This window comes from Carex rostrata, chromosome 3 (genome assembly GCF_964058835.1).
Source record: "Carex rostrata chromosome 3, lpCarRost1.2, whole genome shotgun sequence".
Taxonomy (NCBI): domain Eukaryota; kingdom Viridiplantae; phylum Streptophyta; class Magnoliopsida; order Poales; family Cyperaceae; genus Carex; species Carex rostrata.
The window spans coordinates 12,876,508-12,897,558 of record NC_135920.1 but is presented as its reverse complement, the minus strand read 5'-3'; the positions used below and the strand labels follow the sequence as shown (position 1 = coordinate 12,897,558).

General features: G+C 37.9%; 1 protein-coding gene across 1 annotated transcript; it reads right to left on the bottom strand.

Moving 5' to 3' along the window:
• Nucleotides 1–12,123: 12,123 nt before the first annotated feature.
• NRT1.1 (nitrate transporter 1.1) lies at nucleotides 12,124–18,184 on the bottom strand. The gene is made up of 5 exons (XM_078299613.1): nucleotides 17,906–18,184; nucleotides 17,645–17,822; nucleotides 17,506–17,545; nucleotides 16,332–16,906; nucleotides 12,124–13,140 (listed from the first exon to the last, which is right to left on the bottom strand). The coding sequence occupies exons 1-5, from the start codon at nucleotides 18,024–18,026 to the stop codon at nucleotides 12,303–12,305; spliced, it is 1,752 nt and encodes a 583-aa protein (XP_078155739.1). The 5' UTR covers nucleotides 18,027–18,184; the 3' UTR covers nucleotides 12,124–12,302.
• Between the last annotated feature and the right edge of the window lie 2,867 nt (nucleotides 18,185–21,051).

Below are 21,051 nucleotides of genomic sequence, written 5' to 3'. Positions count from 1 at the left end.
TTTTGTCTATCTTTTGTTTCTCCACTTGAAAGGAAGGTTGATCTGGTATGTTACGTATGTACATGACATTAATAATTAATTTCGACCGTTGCTTCGTTCCAATTTGAATTATTAGAAAAATGAAAGCTATTAACTCCTCTTACTGGGGACGCAGATTTGCGTAAACTAACATTATAATTAGCGCAACTGTTTTTTTGCTACTAAATTTTTTTCAGTATCCAAAAACAACTAACATTATAATTAGCTCAACTGTTTTTTTGCTACTAAATTTTTTTCAGTATCCAAAAAAAAACTTTGAAGTTCTAAAAACAAAAATGAGGTATTCTACATCAGGATGCGGAATTCTCTGCATGGTATGGCCGTCGGTCGTCAGATAAAGGGTTTGTCTTCGTTTACAGTGGTGGGAGAAGCACTGGGATCGAAGGCCAGAAAAGATAATTGGGCTAAATGAAGCCTTAAACCTTCGCTGAAATTAAATTAAACGAACCCCTGTTGGGTGGGCTCGCTGTTGTAATTGTTTGCTGTTGCAAGTGTGGAATTAGACTCCGACTATTTACTGAGAAGCAAGTAGGGAAGAATTAGTCAGGTTGTGATTGATTTCATTACTATACGATACGTCACGTCACATGAATTGTTTATGTGACGTGAATGTCGTGTGATGTATATACTTTTTGTCTGATCGAAAATGATTTGAACATGTCACATGTTACGTTACATCATTAAATTTTTTAACATTGTTTCTTTAATTAATTTTAATTTGCAACATTTCTCTTTTAGCATTCTTTTTATGAACTAACTTAAAATCTAAAAATATAATTAAACATGACTAATTATGTCAGGGGTGACATCACATAACATGATTGTTCATGTGATGTGACAGTCCTTCGTTATTTTAGTGACGTCACGTAAAAAAAATATTTACGTACCATAACGTGATGTACCTAAATCACGATGTATTAGTCACATCATATTATATTTTTCTTCACTCGCAAATAGAAGTAGCAATGAGCTGCTAAAGATTAAGCGAGTTTTAATTTTGAGTTTTGAACTGAAAGTGCAACTCAAGATTGACTCGTGATTTGTCATGCGCAAGCCGAGATGGCTCATTATCAGGTTGGTACATATCTATTCAGTAATTAACAGTTGAACTTTAATTTTTCTAATAAAAACAATTGACATTTTCAATAAAATCAAGTATAGCCTTCCATTTCATTCAGAGTTTCGTAAAATGCAGATTAAATCATAAAATGTAGATTAAAAAATTACAGCTCTAGATGAGAATAAATTAAAGCAACTGTTCTAAACCTTGATTTAACCCAATTTCATTTAAGACATCTAAACTATACTCCCATATTATCTCCATTAGGGTTCAAATCAACCTATACTCCCATATTATCTTCAAATTACCCAAATCACAATTTATACTACATGTAAGACATCTAACCTGCATCAAAAATCCAGTCCTGTTAATCTCTGCATCAAATAACTAAAACCCATGCCATTCCAATTTAAGAAAAGAAATTAAAAGAAGAGTTTGATTTCCGAAATTTGTATTAATATCCAAAAAATAACAAATTTTACAATCTACATCTTATTTTCAACAAAATTCCAAATCTGCACAATCCGCAGAATAATTTTACAGAAATTCAAATGAAAAATGTCTTTCCGCAAAATTATTATGCGGAAATTATCCATACCAACCAATGTAAGTGACCTTGATACGATGGTCCGAGAATAATCTTGAAGCAGAGACTAACCAAATTAGAAAGGAGAAGATACAACCCCATACTGATGGAAATTACCCGAATGCAAGGTCGAAGACTCGGACATCAAACCCATCGTGAGACAATTAAAAAGAATGCAACAGGTATAATGAATGATTCAATTATTATATATACTAATTTTATTTATTTCTTGAGCAATTTGTCATTTATTTATATATGATTTAATTGTAATATAGAGGAAGCAGCAATACAAACATAAACAAGAACATTTTTTCAAGAGGAGCAGCAAGAGGATCTTTTTCAAATAGACGCCAACGTTGATGTGTCTTTATGTTATTCTAATTTTAATTTGTAGTGACAATTAAATTTTATGCTTAGGAATTTGTCGTGACAATTAATATTTATGTTGTTCCAATTTTAATTTGTGGTGACAATTAAATTTTATGTTGTTGTTCCAATTTTAGTTTATGACATATACTATTAGTGGTTTAATTAATGTATTATTTGCTGGAAAAATTTGATCATAATTTGAAATTCAATCTTCAATATTATCTTACTTTCCATTTTACAAACATATTCAAATATTCAAACAATTAACAAATTAAACTTCAAATTACTAATCGAACAATTAAACCATCTTAAAAAAAAATCCACATAAAAATCCCATTTTCGCAAAATAATTTTGCAAAAATTCAAAAAAATTTTGCAAAATAATTTCGCGGATTGTGTAGATTTGGAATTTTTATTGAAAAAAGATGTAGATTGTAAAATTTGTTATTTTTTGTATATTAATAAAAATTTCGTGTTTGGTTTGGTGTTGTAAGCATGTAATCTAAGCATTTTTTCGTTGGCATCAGTGTCTGAAAAAGAAAAAGAATAATAACAATTGCTACATAGATAAGCAAGCAGTTCTTGCTTAATTTCGTCTAGCGACAGCAACGTGTGACTTGGGATTAGACGGTGGGTCTCTGACTCTGGCTGTCTGGGACTGGGGCGTGCGAGGAGGTCTCTTACTCTGGACGATATATTTACAGAGAAGGAGGGGGTCAGGGGAACGCTATCCTCTGCGAAGCTGTGCAGAGCTTTTAATCTGATCCGTTCGTTTTCATCAGACGGACCAAATCAGATCTCAAAATTTGGGCCCCTCTGATCTGGTCCTTCCGATCAAAACGAACGGACCAGATTAAAAGCTCCGCAGAGAATACTCTCCCGGGGGTCAGGGGGATGGAGATTGAGGTTAGTGTATTAATAATACCCTTAACGGGTTACCCGTGCCCTGCCCGCCCGTACCTGATGCCCGGGGTACCCGTGCCCGGGTATAGGTCGGGTACGCGGGTACGGGCAAAAAACGGACCGGACTGGTTTTTTTGGACAAATATCCGACCATACCCTACCTGACTATACCCGTACCCGACCATACCTGTACCCGACTTTACCCTACCCGGATACCCGCCTACCCTTACCCGTACTCGTACCCTTATACCCGACCCACTTTAATTCAAATTCAAATCCAAAATTTGATTTTCCCCCCACCCGGTTCAAAAAAAAAAGAAAAAAACAGAAAAAAAGAGAAAAAATAAAAAAGAGAAAAAAAGAAAAAAAAAAAAAAACCGGACCGGATCGAACCCCCGTACCCGGACCGCCCTGCCCGTCAAGGGTACAACGGGCACGGGTATAGGACGGGCAGGGTACATTTTTTGAAAAATATACCCGAGATACCCGTGCCCGTATACCCTAGTACCCGTCATACCCGTATCCGAGGCGTACCCGTACCCGTGCCCGGATATGCCCGGACCGCCCGTGCCCGCCCGACCGTTAATACACTAATTGAGGTGGACAAGTATCCTCTCAGGTATTGGATAGTATAGTCCACAATTTTACGGTTCAGATTAACTCAATCTGGTGCCTTTTGAGTTTTGACTGTAGGTCCTCTTTAAGATTCATACAAAGTTAACAAATGATCTGAATCTACTCATTTTAAAAAATTCTCTTGTCCGATATCGGGGAGGATCCAAATTCGATTGAGGTGAGATGCTGCACGAGAGAGAGAGAGAGAGAGAGAGAGAGAGAGAGAGAGAGAGAGAGAAAGAGAGAGAGAGAGAGAGAGAGAGAGAAAAGAGAGAGAGGGAGAGAGAAATAGAGAGAGAGAGGAAGAAGAGAGATTGGGAGACCGAATGGAGAAGCATAGGGAGATCATTGCGAAGAACCTGGCTGCCAACCCACCGAAGCAGCCGGATTGGCAAGTGGTCAAAAGGAAGCGCCGGTACCCGGACCACTGGCGCCCGGGGGCAAGGTTTTCGCCGGAAGTCTACCTACCCAGGGCAAAGATTTACATGCCTTATCAGACACGGCCTACCTATGCCCAAGCAGTGGCTACACAGGCCATGCAAAACCAGAACCCTCCGGCCAACGAAACCATCCCCACCACCAACCTTACGGTAAGGACAGCCAAACCAACATCACCGCCAACTTCACCGCCAACTTCCCCCCACTCACCAACATATTACTACTCCCCCCATAGCCCTACACCTCTCAGATTCCCACCATCTCCTAAGTTTGTCGAATGGAAGGGTAGATGTTTTAAATGTTGCCGTACCGGCCACACGATCGCAGTCTGTCGTAATCCACCTAAATGCGGCCGGTGCTGGAAGAATGGACACACGGGAAACATGTGTAAAGAGAAAATCAAGATGCAGGCACCTATGCCGGCAGGTAGGCCAAACACTGCTGACCCACTAGAAAGGAGTGAAGCGGATTTTTCAGAGTTACTAACGGGGGCAAGACCATCAAACTCACCACTCATGCCAGCTGACAGACCTTTTAAGGTCAGGGTATATGTCGACTGTGATGCTGAGTATCACCACGAGATGAACCGCCTAAGGCAAGCGGTGCTAGTGAAGACAACTGACATCCATGTTAATTTTGAGATATCAGTTGATAAGGTGGCCGAATGGATAGCAAAGTCCAATCTGATCCCCGAGAGGGAGGTAACCATTGCCTCTCTAACGAATAATAGATTCTTGATAATCATGCCAGAAGGATTGGCGCCGGAGACACTAATTGAGGCCATTCCATATGAGGTGTGGGATGAAGGAGTGACTTTCCACAAATGGGATCCAATGGAAGATACGAATCGCATCATACCGGAGTACAAGATAATGGTGGACTTGGTGGACATTCCACCTCCCCTCTATAGGGAGAAGGAGGTCATTAATGCAGTTAACAAGTTTGGAGTGTATTTGGGAACGATAGCGCAACCTGGCCCGGCAAACATATCAACTTGGACAGCAGTGGTAGCAACAGAAAAGTTAGAAGATGTCCCATACAATGTCTCCATGGTGGTAGAGGGAAGAGAAAGGTTGGTGGAGGTAAGGGTAGTGAATTGGTGCAAAACAAAGTTGTATAAGGATGAAGACTTCCCGGAACCACCACAGGAGTTCTGTAAGCCTCCAAAACCGAAGGAAAAAGAAAAAGGAAAAGAAACATATAGATTCATCACAATTAGTGACAATGAGGAATCAGAGAACGATGAAGACATGATTGCAATGTCGCGGAAGGTTTTAATGGAGATTTGTCGGGGTCAGGACCTGGAAGCTTTACCCCTGAAGCTCAGAAAAGTGATACCAAGTGAATGGTTTACCATTGCCGGCGAGAGCTCGAAGGCGGCAGGCCAAGGCACCACAGAGTTAGTGGCCACAGGTAATCCAGAGTGGGCTAATGAAAATCCTCAAAGTCAACATGACTATGTAAGTCAGGAAACGGGTCATGGATCTGAGATAGCACGACCCGACTCAGCTGAATTTAATCAACTGCTGCCACAACAAGGGCAGAGGAGAACAGAGGAGATAGACCAAAATTCGGGCAAGGATTTCGAACTCACGCAAAGCATTAATTGCCCGGGTACGGAGGAGAATATTGCGAACGGACCCGAAATGACCGAAGAAGGACGGAATGAACCTGTAGTGGGTCAAGCTCAGAGGGTAAACCAACCCACTGTAGGAGAGGTTGCAGCGGTGGATAAATGGAAGAGTGCAGCTTCAATACCGTTACAGCTAGGCTCAACGCCACGCGAGGCAGATGGTACTAATCTAGGTACGAGGTACGAGGTACGAGGCCCAGAGTTCAAGGCCTGACAGGAAAGATAATTTGGGGAACTCAACAGAGACAAATCCTGAGGAGGCATTAAATGTAGAGCAGAGGCGTGCAAAGGAAGATGAAATGGAGGCCCAGAGTTTGCAGAACTTGAGAAGAGCTGTAAAGGCAAGAAGGAGATCTAAATCAGCTGGGCCAAAATCATCAGACGGGCCTTCAAAAAAGGCAAAGGAAAAGGATATGGGCCTAATTAAGGATTCAGAGGGTTTTTACACAGTACATGTCGCCTATTCTCATTGTAGGAATATTGCACATGGGTGTGGGCTCAAGGAAAATGATGTAATTCAATACATTAATGAGGATAATATTCAAAGAGCAACCCAGCGGCAGAGAGATGGATCAGAACCAGAGGATGATGGCGAAGAATTCAAAGAGGGAGAATCACAGGGCAGAGCAGCTACAGCCGCTAAGCCAAACTCGCACCTCCATTTCGAGGACTCGGAAGAGGAGTCAGAAAATGAGTCAGAAGATGAAGCAGAGGAGGCAAGTGCCTCGGAGGAGGATTGAAAGACCTGTATAAGGTTTTTCTTCCCTGTTTTGAGTGTTGTTATTTAATGTTTTTAATGTATTTTAAAAAATTAAAAGTTATGTCGTGGAATGCGAGGGGTTTGGGAGATGTTAAAAAATGTGGAGTTGTTAAAAATGTAATTCGAAGGTCAAGGTGTGACATTGTGTGTATTCAGGAGACGAAGTGGAATAGAGCTGATTATTCTTATTTTGCTAGTGTTCTCCCAAGTTTTTTTGGTAGATGTTGTGCAGTGGTTGATGCTAAAAATTCGGCAGGGGGTATTTTTGTTGCATGGAAACATGCATATGCTTTAATGAACTCATTCACAACAAGTCACACATGTACTGTCATCTTGAAGCACCCCTCGACGGGGGATGATTTTGCTGTAACTTCAGTCTATGGCCCGAGCCGAGATGAAGGTAAATTGGAATTTATACAAGAGTTGGGGAGATTGGCGGAGCACATAAGGGTGCCGTGGATTTTATGCGGTGACTTTAACCTAGTCGGGTGGCTAGTAGACAGGTCGGGTAACATGAGGAATTTTGGTTTAATGTTTGAATTCAATGATCTAGTGAGAGACCTGCAACTACAAGATGTCCAATTGCAAAACAGAGATTTTACATGGTCAAGTAAACAACCAGAGCCTACCTTCTCCAAGTTAGATAGGGTATTTTTGTCACCTGAATGGGGGCTTAGGTACCCTATTATAACACTCACGGCCTTAGAAACTATTGTCTCCGACCACGTCCCGATCCTGTTACATTGCAAAACCCCTCAGTCAAGGAAAGCACCGATGAGATTGGAGCGTTTCTGGTTTCGTTATGAACATGCCCAAGCTGTAGTGGAGGCGGTATGGGGAAGTGCCAACCGAATACAACAGGATGAAGCGTTAAAAAATTTTAACAGTAAAACCGACCAGACCCATCAAGAATTGCGGCTGTGGCACAGAAAGAGGTTTTTGGAGATGGATGACCAATTACAATATTGTAAGTTGGCAATTCTATTTTTTGATAGAATAGAAGAGAAGAGAAAGCTAGATTTGAGGGAGTTTACACTGAGACAAAAAATACGACAAAAAGCATATGAGTTATCAATAAATTTAGAAGTTCGGTGGCATCAAAGATCAAGGTGCAATTGGCTCATGAGTGGGGACCAGAACACAAGGTTCTTCCATGCTTATGCATCGGCGAGGGCAAGGAAAAATGCTGTGCTACGCATAGAAGTAGAAGGTCAATTGATACTGGACTCGAGGCGAATTAGAGAGGAATTTCAAAAGCATATGAAGGCGCTGCTGGGCTGTCAGGTAAGTTCTCTAAACTTTGACCCAACGAAGTTATACATGGAGGAGCAACCAAACCTGGACCACATCCAAAGGCCATTCTCGACAGAAGAAATCGGGGCAGCAGTTAGACAGTTGGCGAATAATAAGGCGAGTGGGCCTGATGGAATACCGCACGAGTTTGTTAAGGATTATTGGAGGTTTCTGCAAGGCGATGTCATACACATTTTTGAGGAATTTTGGGAGAATAAACTGGACCTGTTGGAGGTTAACAAGGCAAACATAGTTATGATCCCAAAAAAAACAAATGCAGCGACACTGGGGGATTTTAGGCCGATAAGCATCATTAACATCGTTCCAAAGCTCATAACGAAGGTGCTATCAAATAGGCTCAGGTTGGTACTGCCAAGCCTAATTTCATCACATCAAACGGCTTTCACTCGGGATAGGCATATAGCGGAAAACTTCCTAGCAACTAGGGAAATTCTACAACATGCCTATGATTCGGGTAAAAGGGTGGTTTTTGCAAAAATCGACTTTGCAAAGGCATTCGACTCGATTGATTGGGAATTTATGATCAAGGTATTAGCTGCTAGGGGGTTCCCGGGAAGATGGTTACAATGGATACGTAACATCCTCACAACTAGTCAATCTCGGATCATTTTGAATGGAGAGCATACGGAGTATTTCACCCACAAACGGGGCCTTCGGCAAGGCGACCCGATTTCTCCAATGCTCTTTATAATAACAGTGGATGTGCTTCAAAGAATGGTGGCGGTGGCTAATAACTTATTACCTGATCCTTTATCAAACCGATGCTCTGATCCTATCTATGCGCTCCAGTATGCGGATGATACCGCAATCATTGCGAATGCAGAAGCTCCGACACTAATCACTCTAAAACTCATCTTGAGGTTGTTTGCAGATATTTCGGGTTTGAGTGTAAACTACGAAAAGAGTTGCTTTGTGCCGCTAAACCTTGATAGACGGGCAATTTTGGAAACAAGGCAAATCCTCATGTTTACCAAAACCACACTACCAATGGATTACTTGGGAATGCCACTGTCTATAAATAGAACGAGGAGAGCAGATTTTTTGCCTCTTATTGAGAAGTTGGAGAAACGTTTACAGGGGTGGAAGGGAAAGCTCATTTCACGAGGGGGGAGACTACAACTGGTCAAGTCCGTGCTTTCGGCTATCCCGGTATATTATATGATGTGTTTCAAACTACCCGTGTGGGTGATTGACAGAATTGATATCATTAGGAGGGCATTTCTGTGGGGAAAAAGTGAGAAGGAAGGGCGAGCAATATCACTCATGAATTGGCCAACAGTGTGTCTGCCGACAAAGATGGGTGGGATGGGTCTACAAGATTTAGCGATGCATAATGTTGCTCTACTTTTGAGGTGGTGGTGGCGAGCATACACAAACACGACTTGTCTCTGGACAACGGTGGTGACAACTCTCAAATGGACGGGAGTATATGAAGCGGGGCCGTGCTTCTGGATGAAGAAGGGGTCTTGTTTTTGGAGGGCACTGCTGCGACTACTACCACTTTTTAGCTGGTCCACAAGCTGGAAAGTCGGTACAGGAGAGGGGATTTCATTCTGGTCGGATGCATGGCACGGTCGGCCACTCACTTACATGCTGGAACGGGGACAGAAGCCGTCCCAACCAAAGATTTCTTTGCGTGATGCAGTGCCAATTATGCAAACACTGCTACCGGGGGTATCACTGGTGGTCAATTTAACCTCCGACAGAGACAAATTAATCTGGAAATGGACAGACAGTGGAGTTTACACAGCAAATTCAGTATACAAGGTTTTCATGATGGGGGGAAAAATTCGATTTGAGCATGCATATATTTGGAGGTTGCCAGTGCCACCAACAGTGCGAATTTTTGCATACCTAATGATACATGACAGGATACTAACGGGAGAAGTTATGGCGAGGAGACACATGGGGAATAACCACACCTGTTTGATGTGCCGAAACTGCCCCTCGGAATCGACAATTCACTTGTTATTTCTTTGCCCTAATGCAGTGCAGGTCTGGTTCGGAGTCTCTGCTTATTTTGGCTTCAGGGTTATGATACCAAAGATGACAATTGAAGAGATCATAGTCGCCTCCAAAAGGCAGGCTCAGTTGGAGGGGGATGGGGCTTCTAGAGTGTGGAATTCACTGTTTCTTTGCACATGCTGGATGATTTGGAAACAACGTAACAATCGGATTTTCGCTGGAGTTCTACCAACACCGGATATCATAATTAATAGAATAATAGAGGAAACAAGGCTGTGGATGAAATATTGCACCCCGGGAAGGATTGCAAATGATGGAAGTTTGATTAAAGAACCTGATTAGTTTCGTTTGGTTTTTACCTTTGCAAAGATGATGTCAGTGCATGCAAATTATCGGTGGCAAACTGTAGTATCTTACTTTCAGTTTTAGATGTACTTTGTTTTTCTTGTTTTTTCTTTGTCTTGGTTTGGAGATAGAGCTTCACAGGGGTTACATTCCTCATGGAAAAAATCCTGCTGCAGCCTATATTTGCTGGTGTAATTTTATACTTTTTCATGCACTCCGGTTGTAAAACCTTTATGTTTGTTTCAATAAAATCAACCTAGGCAGCCTCTGCCAGGATTTCAAAAAAAAAGAGAGAGAGAGAGAGAGTTGGAAAAGGAATGGCTAAACCCTAAACCTGATTCCTAAAGTCCTGAACGGATGTTACAAATTTGATTAGTATTGAATCACATATATCTAATAGCTCGTTAAAAGGCCAAACTAGATCCAACTCAAACTCTCTAATTCTGAACCGATCAAGTAATGAGCCGACTCATTGTAGCTCGACCCACTAACTTGTAAATTGTCAACGATAGAGCCACGAACCAATCCCAAACGGACCACGAGCTATGGGCTTTTGTACTAGCCCTACTCGCAAAACACAAGCTGTAGTAGCTAATAGGTGGGCCCGCTAGTCAATGCGGAGTTAAGAGTGTTAGACCCTATGTTACTCCGATATGCCAGTTTAGACTCCGTAACCGTATCACACGCGTATCGGATACGGATACGCACCCGATACGGCTGCTGGCGTATCAGCTTACATGACGGTCTCCGATACTCCGTTGACACTCACAGATACGGCTGGTGGACCACACGCCGCGCTTGTGGACCGCGACCGTAGACCATGCACCGAGGCAGTGGACCGCGCCTGTGGACTGCGAAAATCTCCTCTTTTTTCTGCTTGAAGCGGGATTCGATCTTGGGTCTTCCCCTTTGGTGCCAAAACTCTTAGCCACTACATTAGAGTATGCTATATGATATATTTAGATTACTATAATATTTAAGTTATACTTAGATTAAGTCCTTATTTTTTCTACAAATTTGATTTAAATTATGATTATCCAAATATAATATATAAGATAATAAAAAATATATATATATATATAATAGATGTATCGTATCCTAGATTTTTTAAGATTGCCGTATCGCCGTATCCGTATCGTATCTGATACGATACCCGTATCCGTATCCATGCAACATAGGTTAGACCTAAGCTACAAATGCTGATTAGTGGACCCGCAATTGTCAATGCGGAGTTAGACCTAAGCTGCAGATGCTGATCAGTGGACCCACAATTGTCAGTGTGGAGTTAAGACAGAACTGCACAGAAAACTGTAACTCTCTGAACCAGTTTTAGTTGCAAGTTGTGAGGCCGAGAATTGACCGAAATAGAGGAAAGAAGAAATTAGAGGGAGAGCAATTTCAAACGGAGTCTGACGCATTTTTTTTCTTACCATTTACTTTCACTTTTAATCCAGCTTAATTTCAATTTGTAATTCCCTGCAATTTCATGTATACTTAAAATTGCGTGCTTTTACCTATAAAATTCATAACAGTATACTTACCCTTTTAAATTTGAAAAACTAACATATTTACTCAATTTATTTTCCTTTTTATTAAATTTTATTTTAAATTTATAAAGTATCCATTATATTCTTTATTAAAAAAACTGTAATATGTTTAAAAGAAATGTTCAATTTTATATTTGATTGGTTACGAGGAAAATGTTCACTTCTTACTTTGTGACGCAAACATGCATTTGTCTGAATGTTAAGAAGACTGAATATCTTAAAAGTTAAAACTTCATAAATTGGATAAAATGAGAATTTTATAAATTTAAAATGAATTTTAATTAAAAAAGACAATAAAATGAATACATTTATGAATTTTTGAAATTTGAAAGGGTAAATATAACATTATGAATTTAGAAGGAACAAGTATTTAATTTGAAATTTTTTATACATTATATACAAGGGTCGCAAGATGGATGTAGGTCATAATTTGTTTTTGCTCTCTTCTTCTTCCTCCACCCCATTTACCTTTGAAAGACCAATTTGAAATTCCATCAAAATTCACAAATTAACATTTTCAACAACAACAAAACCACAAAGAACTTACAGTTAAGATCACAACTACTCTATACTTATTAGTTTTCTTTACATTGGGGATACATCAACCATTAAGAATACACCTCTTACGAGGCTTTTTAGAAAGGAAAACGAAGCAAAAATAACCCAAAAATCACCAAAATTTGCAAAAGCACAAGCAAACAATACAAATAGCAGATGATCATTTACTATTAGTGCATACAAACCTCTTCCTCCATCTCCAACCCCTCTGCTGCCATTCTCTTCTCCTTGTACACATATCCTTTGGCCAAAAGCAAGAAAACCACTACGTTGACAACACTAAGCGCAGCGAGAAGCCAGTAGAAATTATACAATTTCCCTTCATTCAAGTTATCGGCCAACCATGTACCTTTCCCGCTCGAGCCGGTAACTTTATGTACTATGCTAACCAGCGCTGAGCTAAGGAAAAAACCGAGGGAGAGAGTGCTAAGGAATAATCCAGTGCTCATAGTCTTCATTCCTTTTGGACACTCCCTTAAAAAGAAATCTAATTGGCCGATGTATGTGAAAGCCTCGCCTGATCCAACGAGCAAGAATTGGGGTATGATCCAGAATACACTTAGTGTCACCCCATTATGAGCTGCATGAAGGCGCTTACGTTCCGAGAGAGCGGCTGCAATCATGGCAAAAATGGCGAGGAACAGCCCAACAGTGATGCGCTGGAGCGGGGACATCCCGTGTGGGTTTCCGGTGAAGCGACGGGCTAGTGGCACAATTAAGCGGTCATATATAGGGACTGTTATTAGAATTGAGCCGACAAAAAATACAGTTAATGAACCGGCTGGGATTTCAAAGTGGCGTCCGATGTGCCGGTCCATGGTGGTGGCTTGAGAGACGGAGAACGTGGTCATCTGTGCATAAACGGTCCAGAACAAAATGGTGGTGGCCCACGTCGGCAACATGCGAATTACCTGCTTTACTTCCTCCACGTCAGTCAGAGTTGATAAGCTCCACTTGGTCTGAGGCGCCGTTGTGCCGGGATTTATGATCGCTGCCCGGTCAAGGAACCTGACATAATGTAAAAGGTTACCGTTAGATACTTATTTAAAATTTTCAGCAAAATTTGGCTGTTAACTGATTTCTACTAAATCATGTCCATTTTTCAAGGTTAAACAGTTCTCTGTTACAATTAAAAATTTCATACTCTGAATTTTGTGTGGTCCGCTGTATTTTTGGATTTATAAACAAATAGAAATTATTGACTCAACAGGTAGATCTGAAAACACTTTTGAGTTAAAATGCATAATTGAACTAATTTTGAAGTAGGACCATCTTCTAGCCAAAACTAATCCCTACTCCTCAGCATTTGATATGTTCTGAAATTGACTCCGGTTAAAAAAACAAAAAAAAACACTAACAGTGTGAATTTGTACTATTTGCATGTGAGTGAAAAAAAAAAGTACAAAAATAAGCGTACAGTGTTACTTTTATGACAATTTAGAACGGGAAGATATGTAGGGACAGAATTTGAGGTCCACAGTATATTTTGAAAAAAAAAATACATGCAACAGTAACCTTATGATTTATGAACTTGGACAAATTAAGTGAATGCTTCAGTAAAAGCTCATATCAAATGGAGGTTAAAATTAATAGTTCTTAGGTAAAGTTACTGTTTTATATTCTTTTTTATGGGAAAAACTTTCTAATTTTCTTAACTTGCCACAGCCAAGACTATGTAAAGTCATTCTATACGTTATAGTTTGCTTCAGATTGTATTCCAAGTAGAATCTGACTTTATATCATCTACTCATCTACAAGGATTAAAATACAAATCAACCTCTTAGAAGCTTAATTTGCTTTATTGCATTTGCTAAGTGTAACCTGTTTAATGAAACTTCAACGAATTAACCAAAGCACCTAACTCGAATATTTTCCAGAAAAAAAATTAATATACAGATCAACTTTTCAATAACTTTTGACTAAAAATTGGACTATGGTTATTGAAGGCTACGTATAATGATAGTGATATTGTTTCATATAGTAAAAAAAAAAAGATTGTATTTTACTTGTCCTAGAATCTTTCTTATTTCTAGAAAAGATAATGAAATTTGCTAAGTCTCCATTCTTGAAACACTTGTTTGGATAGAAATAGTACAACTTTTATTATCTTTAAAAGAGGAAACATATGAGTATATAACAGATAGAAGTCCCCGTAGTAAAATTTTTCCCAAATAAGACAGTAGAAATTTCCAGATGATTTATCTTTTTCAGAATTTCCAGTCCTTTCTTAAATAAATGTGTGTTTGAAATTTTTTTTAGATGGAACCTATAGCAAATAATCAAAGAAAGATGAGTAGAAAGAACAGAGAAGAAGACATATGGAATAGAGTGTCTCACGTGAAGACTCATCCAGGATATATATATAGAGATGGGCTATGGTGCATTGCAATGTATGGAGGGGTTTGTGCATTGGATTATAAATTTAAAATTCAAAATCCAAATGGTCGATCCAAACCGTTCATCTTGTTCTCCATATTAATATGTGCTTGGAGACCAAATTTTATATTTTTCTGAATTTTTTTTACTATTTATTAAGTATTTTACAAAATTGTTGATCCAACGGTGGCTGCTGATTTTACTGTTTTGTTAAGTCACCGTTGGATCAACAATTTTGTAAAATACTTAATAAATAGTAAAAAAATTCATAAAAATGTAAAATTTGGTCTCCAAGCACATATTAATATGGAGAACAAGATGAACGGTTTGGATCGGTCATTTGGATTTTGAATTTTAGATTTATGGTCCAATGCATAAACCCCTCCATGCATTGCAATGCACCATAGCCCATCTCTCTCTCTCTCTCTCTCTCTCTCTCTATATATATATATATATATATATATATATATATATATATTGTGTTTTATTAGTGTTCATTAACTATATATATTGGCTCTTGACTTATTTGACAGAAATCTGCACAAATTAAACACCTCCTGTCATGATTGAAGAGACACACAGATCTGTTGTCTTGTCTCTGATATAACTCTGATACAAGCAAGTTTTCAGAAGAGATGAGAGATTGATACATTGATTTTTGTAATTAGACTATTTTATTAAATCCTTATTGTTAGTTAAACAAAATCAGATAAGAAGGCCAGCAAAGCATTAAATTCCTGACCCAATTTTGACAGTAGTTTATTTAATTAAATTTAGTTGCCTAGCTAGTGGCAAAAAACTTCCAACAATTATTACATGTGGAGAGACGCAAACAAATTGTACCATCACATGAGAAGGAGAGACAATGAACTTGGAAAAAATAAACAGATCTTACCAGTTCACACGTTTCACATTGACAACAAAAAAGGACCTATAAGTGTACAACTCCCTCATCTTATTCTTTGCACTGAATAAAAAAAAAAAAAAAATTCTTTGCACTAGGTCCACTAATAGGTCAATTTTTAGAGCCACATACATCATTAAATCTGTACCATACACCTAGTTGGCCTTCACGCCTCAATTATTTGATGGGTCCCTGAGACCCTGATTGTAAGTTTACTGTATATATCCTTGGTCCTTGTATAATGAAATTCAAAACTTCTTGTAGAATAAATATATTTCTTAACTGAACTCTCTATTCCATTGAATGTTCATTGATGTGCCAGTATAGTTTTATTAATCACAACCTATGCTAATATTATGGAATGAAAACAGGGTCCCATTGAGCATATATCATGTTCAACATATCTATAATTATGTTCCTTATTTTATCTTCTCTTCCCTCTTCCCTCTTGAATAGTGAATATTATGGTTTAAAACTTCTTGGAGAAAGATACTTTTAACTGAGCTATTTATTCCATGGAATGCTCATTGACGAATACCGGTATCACATGTGGTGCTGAGATTAAACACCTATACATTGACTAAGTTAACAAGCAAGATCCAAAGGCCCATATAATTAGGATATGGTGAGTGTATTATTGTGTGAGTCGGAATATTAATAGTTTGAATTGAATTTCCATAAAGTGGACAAAAGCATATTTTTGTTAACTTAATTTTTATACTTTTCGAAATCTGTTTAATGTATAAAACAGACAGCTAGAAATTCATTTTAAGGTTGGCATTTTAACAACTATCAAGGTATGAATTAATCCTAAATTGTTAGAAGTATTGTTAAACCATGCTGAATATGTGGATCATTGATAAGCTATGCTACATAATTTAAAGATATACATAAATAAAATGAAGAAAAATATGCATACCGGTAATCTGTTGTGTGAGGTAGACTCTGCTTTGTGCTCTTTTTTAAACCTGTCTCCGCATCTGAATCGCCATAATAAAGCATCGAAGGATCTGAAGGCAGCTCCAATTTTCTTTTTCGCCATGCCGCCACCACTACTGCAGCAATCTGTGTAAGTGGACTCCCAACCAACTTCTTAAATCGATACCTCTTTGTACCAGCCAAAAATACACTTAATCCTACCACTATAGCCAATGCACATACGCCGTAACCCCACTTCCTCCCAAGGTTATCTTGCACATAAACCAAAACCGTCACAGCAAGTAAGGAACCAAGATTGATGAAGAAAAAGAACCAGCTAAAAAACCGCATCATTTGCTTCTTTTCTGATTTGTCAGCATCGTCAAACTGGTCTGAACCAAAACCCGACACACTTGACTTGAGACCACCTGTGCCTAAAGCAGTGAGATAGAGTGCCAAGTACAGAACACCAAGTTGACCGGAAGTTGCTTTGACACAGCTGCCTGATGCCGGGTTGTCACATCGAGGTGGCTGTAGACCAGGTGCAGCGGTCGAAATTGTTAGGATGGTCACACCCTGGAGTAATGACAAAGATTGAACTGTTAGTTTCTCAGAAGTAGAAAATTGCTTTTGGCCAAACATTTGTCCTCATACACCCCTCTGCCACTGGTAAATGGGTCACCAGAGGAAGAATAAAGCTGAGTGAATTTGTAGTTTGGTTATCTTTTTTTAAAGTATAGGCCCTCAATCACATAGGCCCTAAGCCAAAAAAAAAAAATTATTCAATTTCTACTGAAATTTGATCTCTACAAATGTCACTATATATGTTTATACTGTGACCATTGTTCTTCTAGATAGAATTTGTATTGTATCCTTAAAGTAACTTTCATGTCAAGGTTGAATAAATAAATGAAAGCAATGTACTTATTGAAATTGCACTGTTCAAATTGGATCATAACCTACGGTGAGTTTAAATAAAAAAATACCCGCTATATGCTTTTTACACTATATATAATTGAATTTTTCCAAGAAAATTGGCAGCAAGTTATTGTCAAGATGGGACCCACATGTTAAGAGGCATCAGATTCATTTTTGGGAATCAATCAGACAGAAATAATTAGCTGACAGATAAAGATACAAAATATTTAATTAATTAGTTTATTAATTCTACTTACACTTGCTTGTACCGCAGCAAATATCCCAATTGTGAGATACCTATGTTTTCAAAAAGATAAAAGGGAAATCAAAACCATTTGAAATCCACAAGATACTACTCAAACAAGGGAATTAATGACTGAAGAAAAATAAACACACCTGCCAAGGAAGGTGTCTGCAATGAAACCACCAAACAAACACAGCATGAAAGAAGTACCCAAAAAGTTTGTGACCGTGTTGGCCGACACCGCATTGCCGAGATGCATAGTACCAGTGAGGTAAGTTACCAAGTTAACTGCTATGCCGAGTGTCGTGAGTCTCTCCCAGAGCTCCACACCTTCACACACAACACTTCAGTCTCCAACACATAATATGAAAACATAATGTGATTTATGAATCCGGTAAAAAAATAAAATGAACCTAAAATCATGGCAGCGGAAGCCCAGCCACCGGTAAGAGATCGGACGGCGGGACGGCCTTTGAAATCCCAGGCATCAGACAGGGTTTTGGAGCCAGAGTTATTGTCTGGTAAAGAGGCCATTTTTATCTTGTGTTTATTTGTATTATTATTATTATTTTTTTGGGGTTTATGTTATATTGGAATTGGGGCTGTTTGATTTTGGTTGATTGGAAGAAATGGATAAAATGAGAACTGGGAACAGGGGAGCAGTGATGAGAGAATGAAGGCGGTTGGTTGAGGCGAGTTAATGCAAGAGAGCATTATTTATAGAGGGGGTGTGGTGCCTGTAGATGAGGCAAATTGGTGAAGCGGTTACAGGTGTTGTTTATTTTTCTATTTTTTTTTTAAGAGAAAGACAGAAGTAACACCTCCAATTTTTATTTGTAAAAGATATCAGTTGTGTGAGTTTTACATTAAAAAAAAAAAGAGAAGAAAAAATCAAAAGAAATTGAAAACAAAGAAAGCCAAATTATATCTGATCTTTTGGTTACAGGTGTTGTTTATAAGTTGACTAGTATTATATTTGGACAGGATAATGCTCTGCTACTATCCTTGCTATAAAATAATTTAATTTCACACCGGCTAGAATTACAAATAATTATTTTTCTTAATAAACTTATGGCACTATGAATTATGGCCGTGGTTCAATGGTCTTATGATGCTACTCCATTAAATGTTGAGTTTAAATATTTTAACATTTCATTTATGTGCTTTATTATTTAATTTAAATACTTTAGCATTCAATATTATGTCCGTTTTATTGTTCAGTGTAGATAAACCTTGGTGTTTGTTTTATGCACTCTATTGTTCAATTTAAAATTTTATTTTATAATTTATGTACTATATATTTATCAAGGTTATAAATAGCGTTTATCGTGTCATAGCGGGAAGGCTACAAAAAAAGCTATAGTGAATAACATTTTTTTTATTTTCATAAAAATTATATTATATATTTGTACTAAATATCAACATTATCTAAGTCTCATAGAACAATAAATAACACCAAATTAATTAAAAAAAATATAATATTTATATTGAACCAATACAAAGTCCAAATTGCGACTCAAAATATCCATAGTAATACTAATATCATAAACTATCAATTTTTTTGCTATTCAAAATATTTTCAGCATCACGACATAATCTATCTTTTTTCTATTTAAATTTTAAAATGACCTAGATATCATGGCATAATTAACTATCTTAATCTATTTAAAATATTCCAATTACCTTATAGTAAGTATCATTTTGTTACTTCAAGAAAGAAAAAAAAAAGTAACATAAATTGCACTAAAACAAAATTACTCGCTAATTTAATAAAAGTAAAACTAATCTCATATTTGAAAGTAGTAAAGACAAACTTGTTACAGTTTGGTCTAGGCTGTCAGGTATAATTTCATAGCAATCTAGACCAGATCTTGTTGTATACAAGCAATCAATCACACGCAGTTCAATATTCACGTGTGTTGGACATAAACCACTAATGCACATTCCTTAGTTAGGCATACCATATTCTCAGACTTAAGACAATAATATCGTGAACCATCAATGACAAAAACACAGAATCCATAGTGATGTTCACGTGTGGTCAAATCCGATGGTATATAAACACTTATATGTATCTGTGACATTGAACCGGCAGCAAGTTTGATTTGATCCGTAAGCTTAAATCACAACATTCAATCGTCACACTAGCCTCGAGTGTAACTAGTGTTCCTTGCTGATTACTTTGCCTAGGGATACTTTAAAGTTCATTACTTTTATAGTGTGGTCGCCACTCAATCTAAACTTTTAGATAAACCACAAGTAATGCAACTTCTAAGCAACAAATTGACTCATGTCAATCAATCATATGAACAAGAAATACAAACAATAGTTTGTTCTAGGACATTCGACTCTATCAAAACTATCCAAATTAAAAAAAAATAAAGGTCCTAACTTTACTCGCCCCCTCCCAGTTTGTAGAATAGAAAACAAATTAGGGAGTCTCTTGTAACTTTTCATCTCTCTCTCTGACAATCTGTTCTTCGTACCATAATTGATTAAGAAATAGGAACAAAAGTCGAAATTAAAGTGAAATAAGATTTCAATTAAATGTTAAAACTTAAAATTACCTAGGTTGCTCGTTGGGATGGTTATTTCTTATTTGATTTTACTTGAGCGATTAAGCCATCAGGTAATTTCGGAAGGTTGTTAATTTAGAATTTTTTGAAATCGATTTGAGCGATAAGGGTTCCTTCTCGACAACAAAATATCTGTAGCAACAAGCTTTCAAATTTCAATTGATTTCAGTTTGGACTTTTGTTTAACTTTTTAATTTATTGATGGATTTCTCATTTAATAATTAATAGTTTAATATAAAGTTTAGTATATCAATTGTAAAAATATTTACGGTTAAAGTTCAGTTTGAGCTTTTATTTAAAGTCCATATAAATTGAAAAAAAAATAATGTTGCATAGCGCGCGCTATTTGCGTTACACGCTATGCGCTATAACGGACCGCTATTACCACTATAGCGTCCGTAGCTCAAATAACGTGTTTTGATGTCATAACTTAGTGTTTAGTGTCCCAAAATACTATAGCGGCGCTATAGCGCGCTATTTAGAACACTGATATTTATGCTTTATTGTTCAATATTATATGCTTTAGTATATACTATATATATATTTTTTGGAATAAAAGGGCAAAGGCCCATTTCATTGCAGAAATCAGGTTAAGTTACATAATAGTTGTCCTAGCTAGCAGGAGTATCTCACATAACAAAATGATACCCTGCGCACTATATACCAGTGCCTCATACTGGCAACCGGAAAAGTTAATAACAACAAGAAACTTTTAAATCTAAAGCTAAGCCACACAAGGGCTGCATAAGATAAGCCACCAACAAGGGCTGAGGAGTTTGTATTAAGCAAAAAGTCAAAAAAAACATAAGATAAGCCACCAACAAGGGCTGAGAGTTAGTATATACTATAGAGTGAGTCTATGGTACTATGCATATTACGATTTGATCCGTAATACGGCTCAATATTCGACTTTTCAAAATCCTAACAATCGATCCGAACCGTTCATCTTGTTCTTCATATTAATATGTGTTTAGAGACCAAAT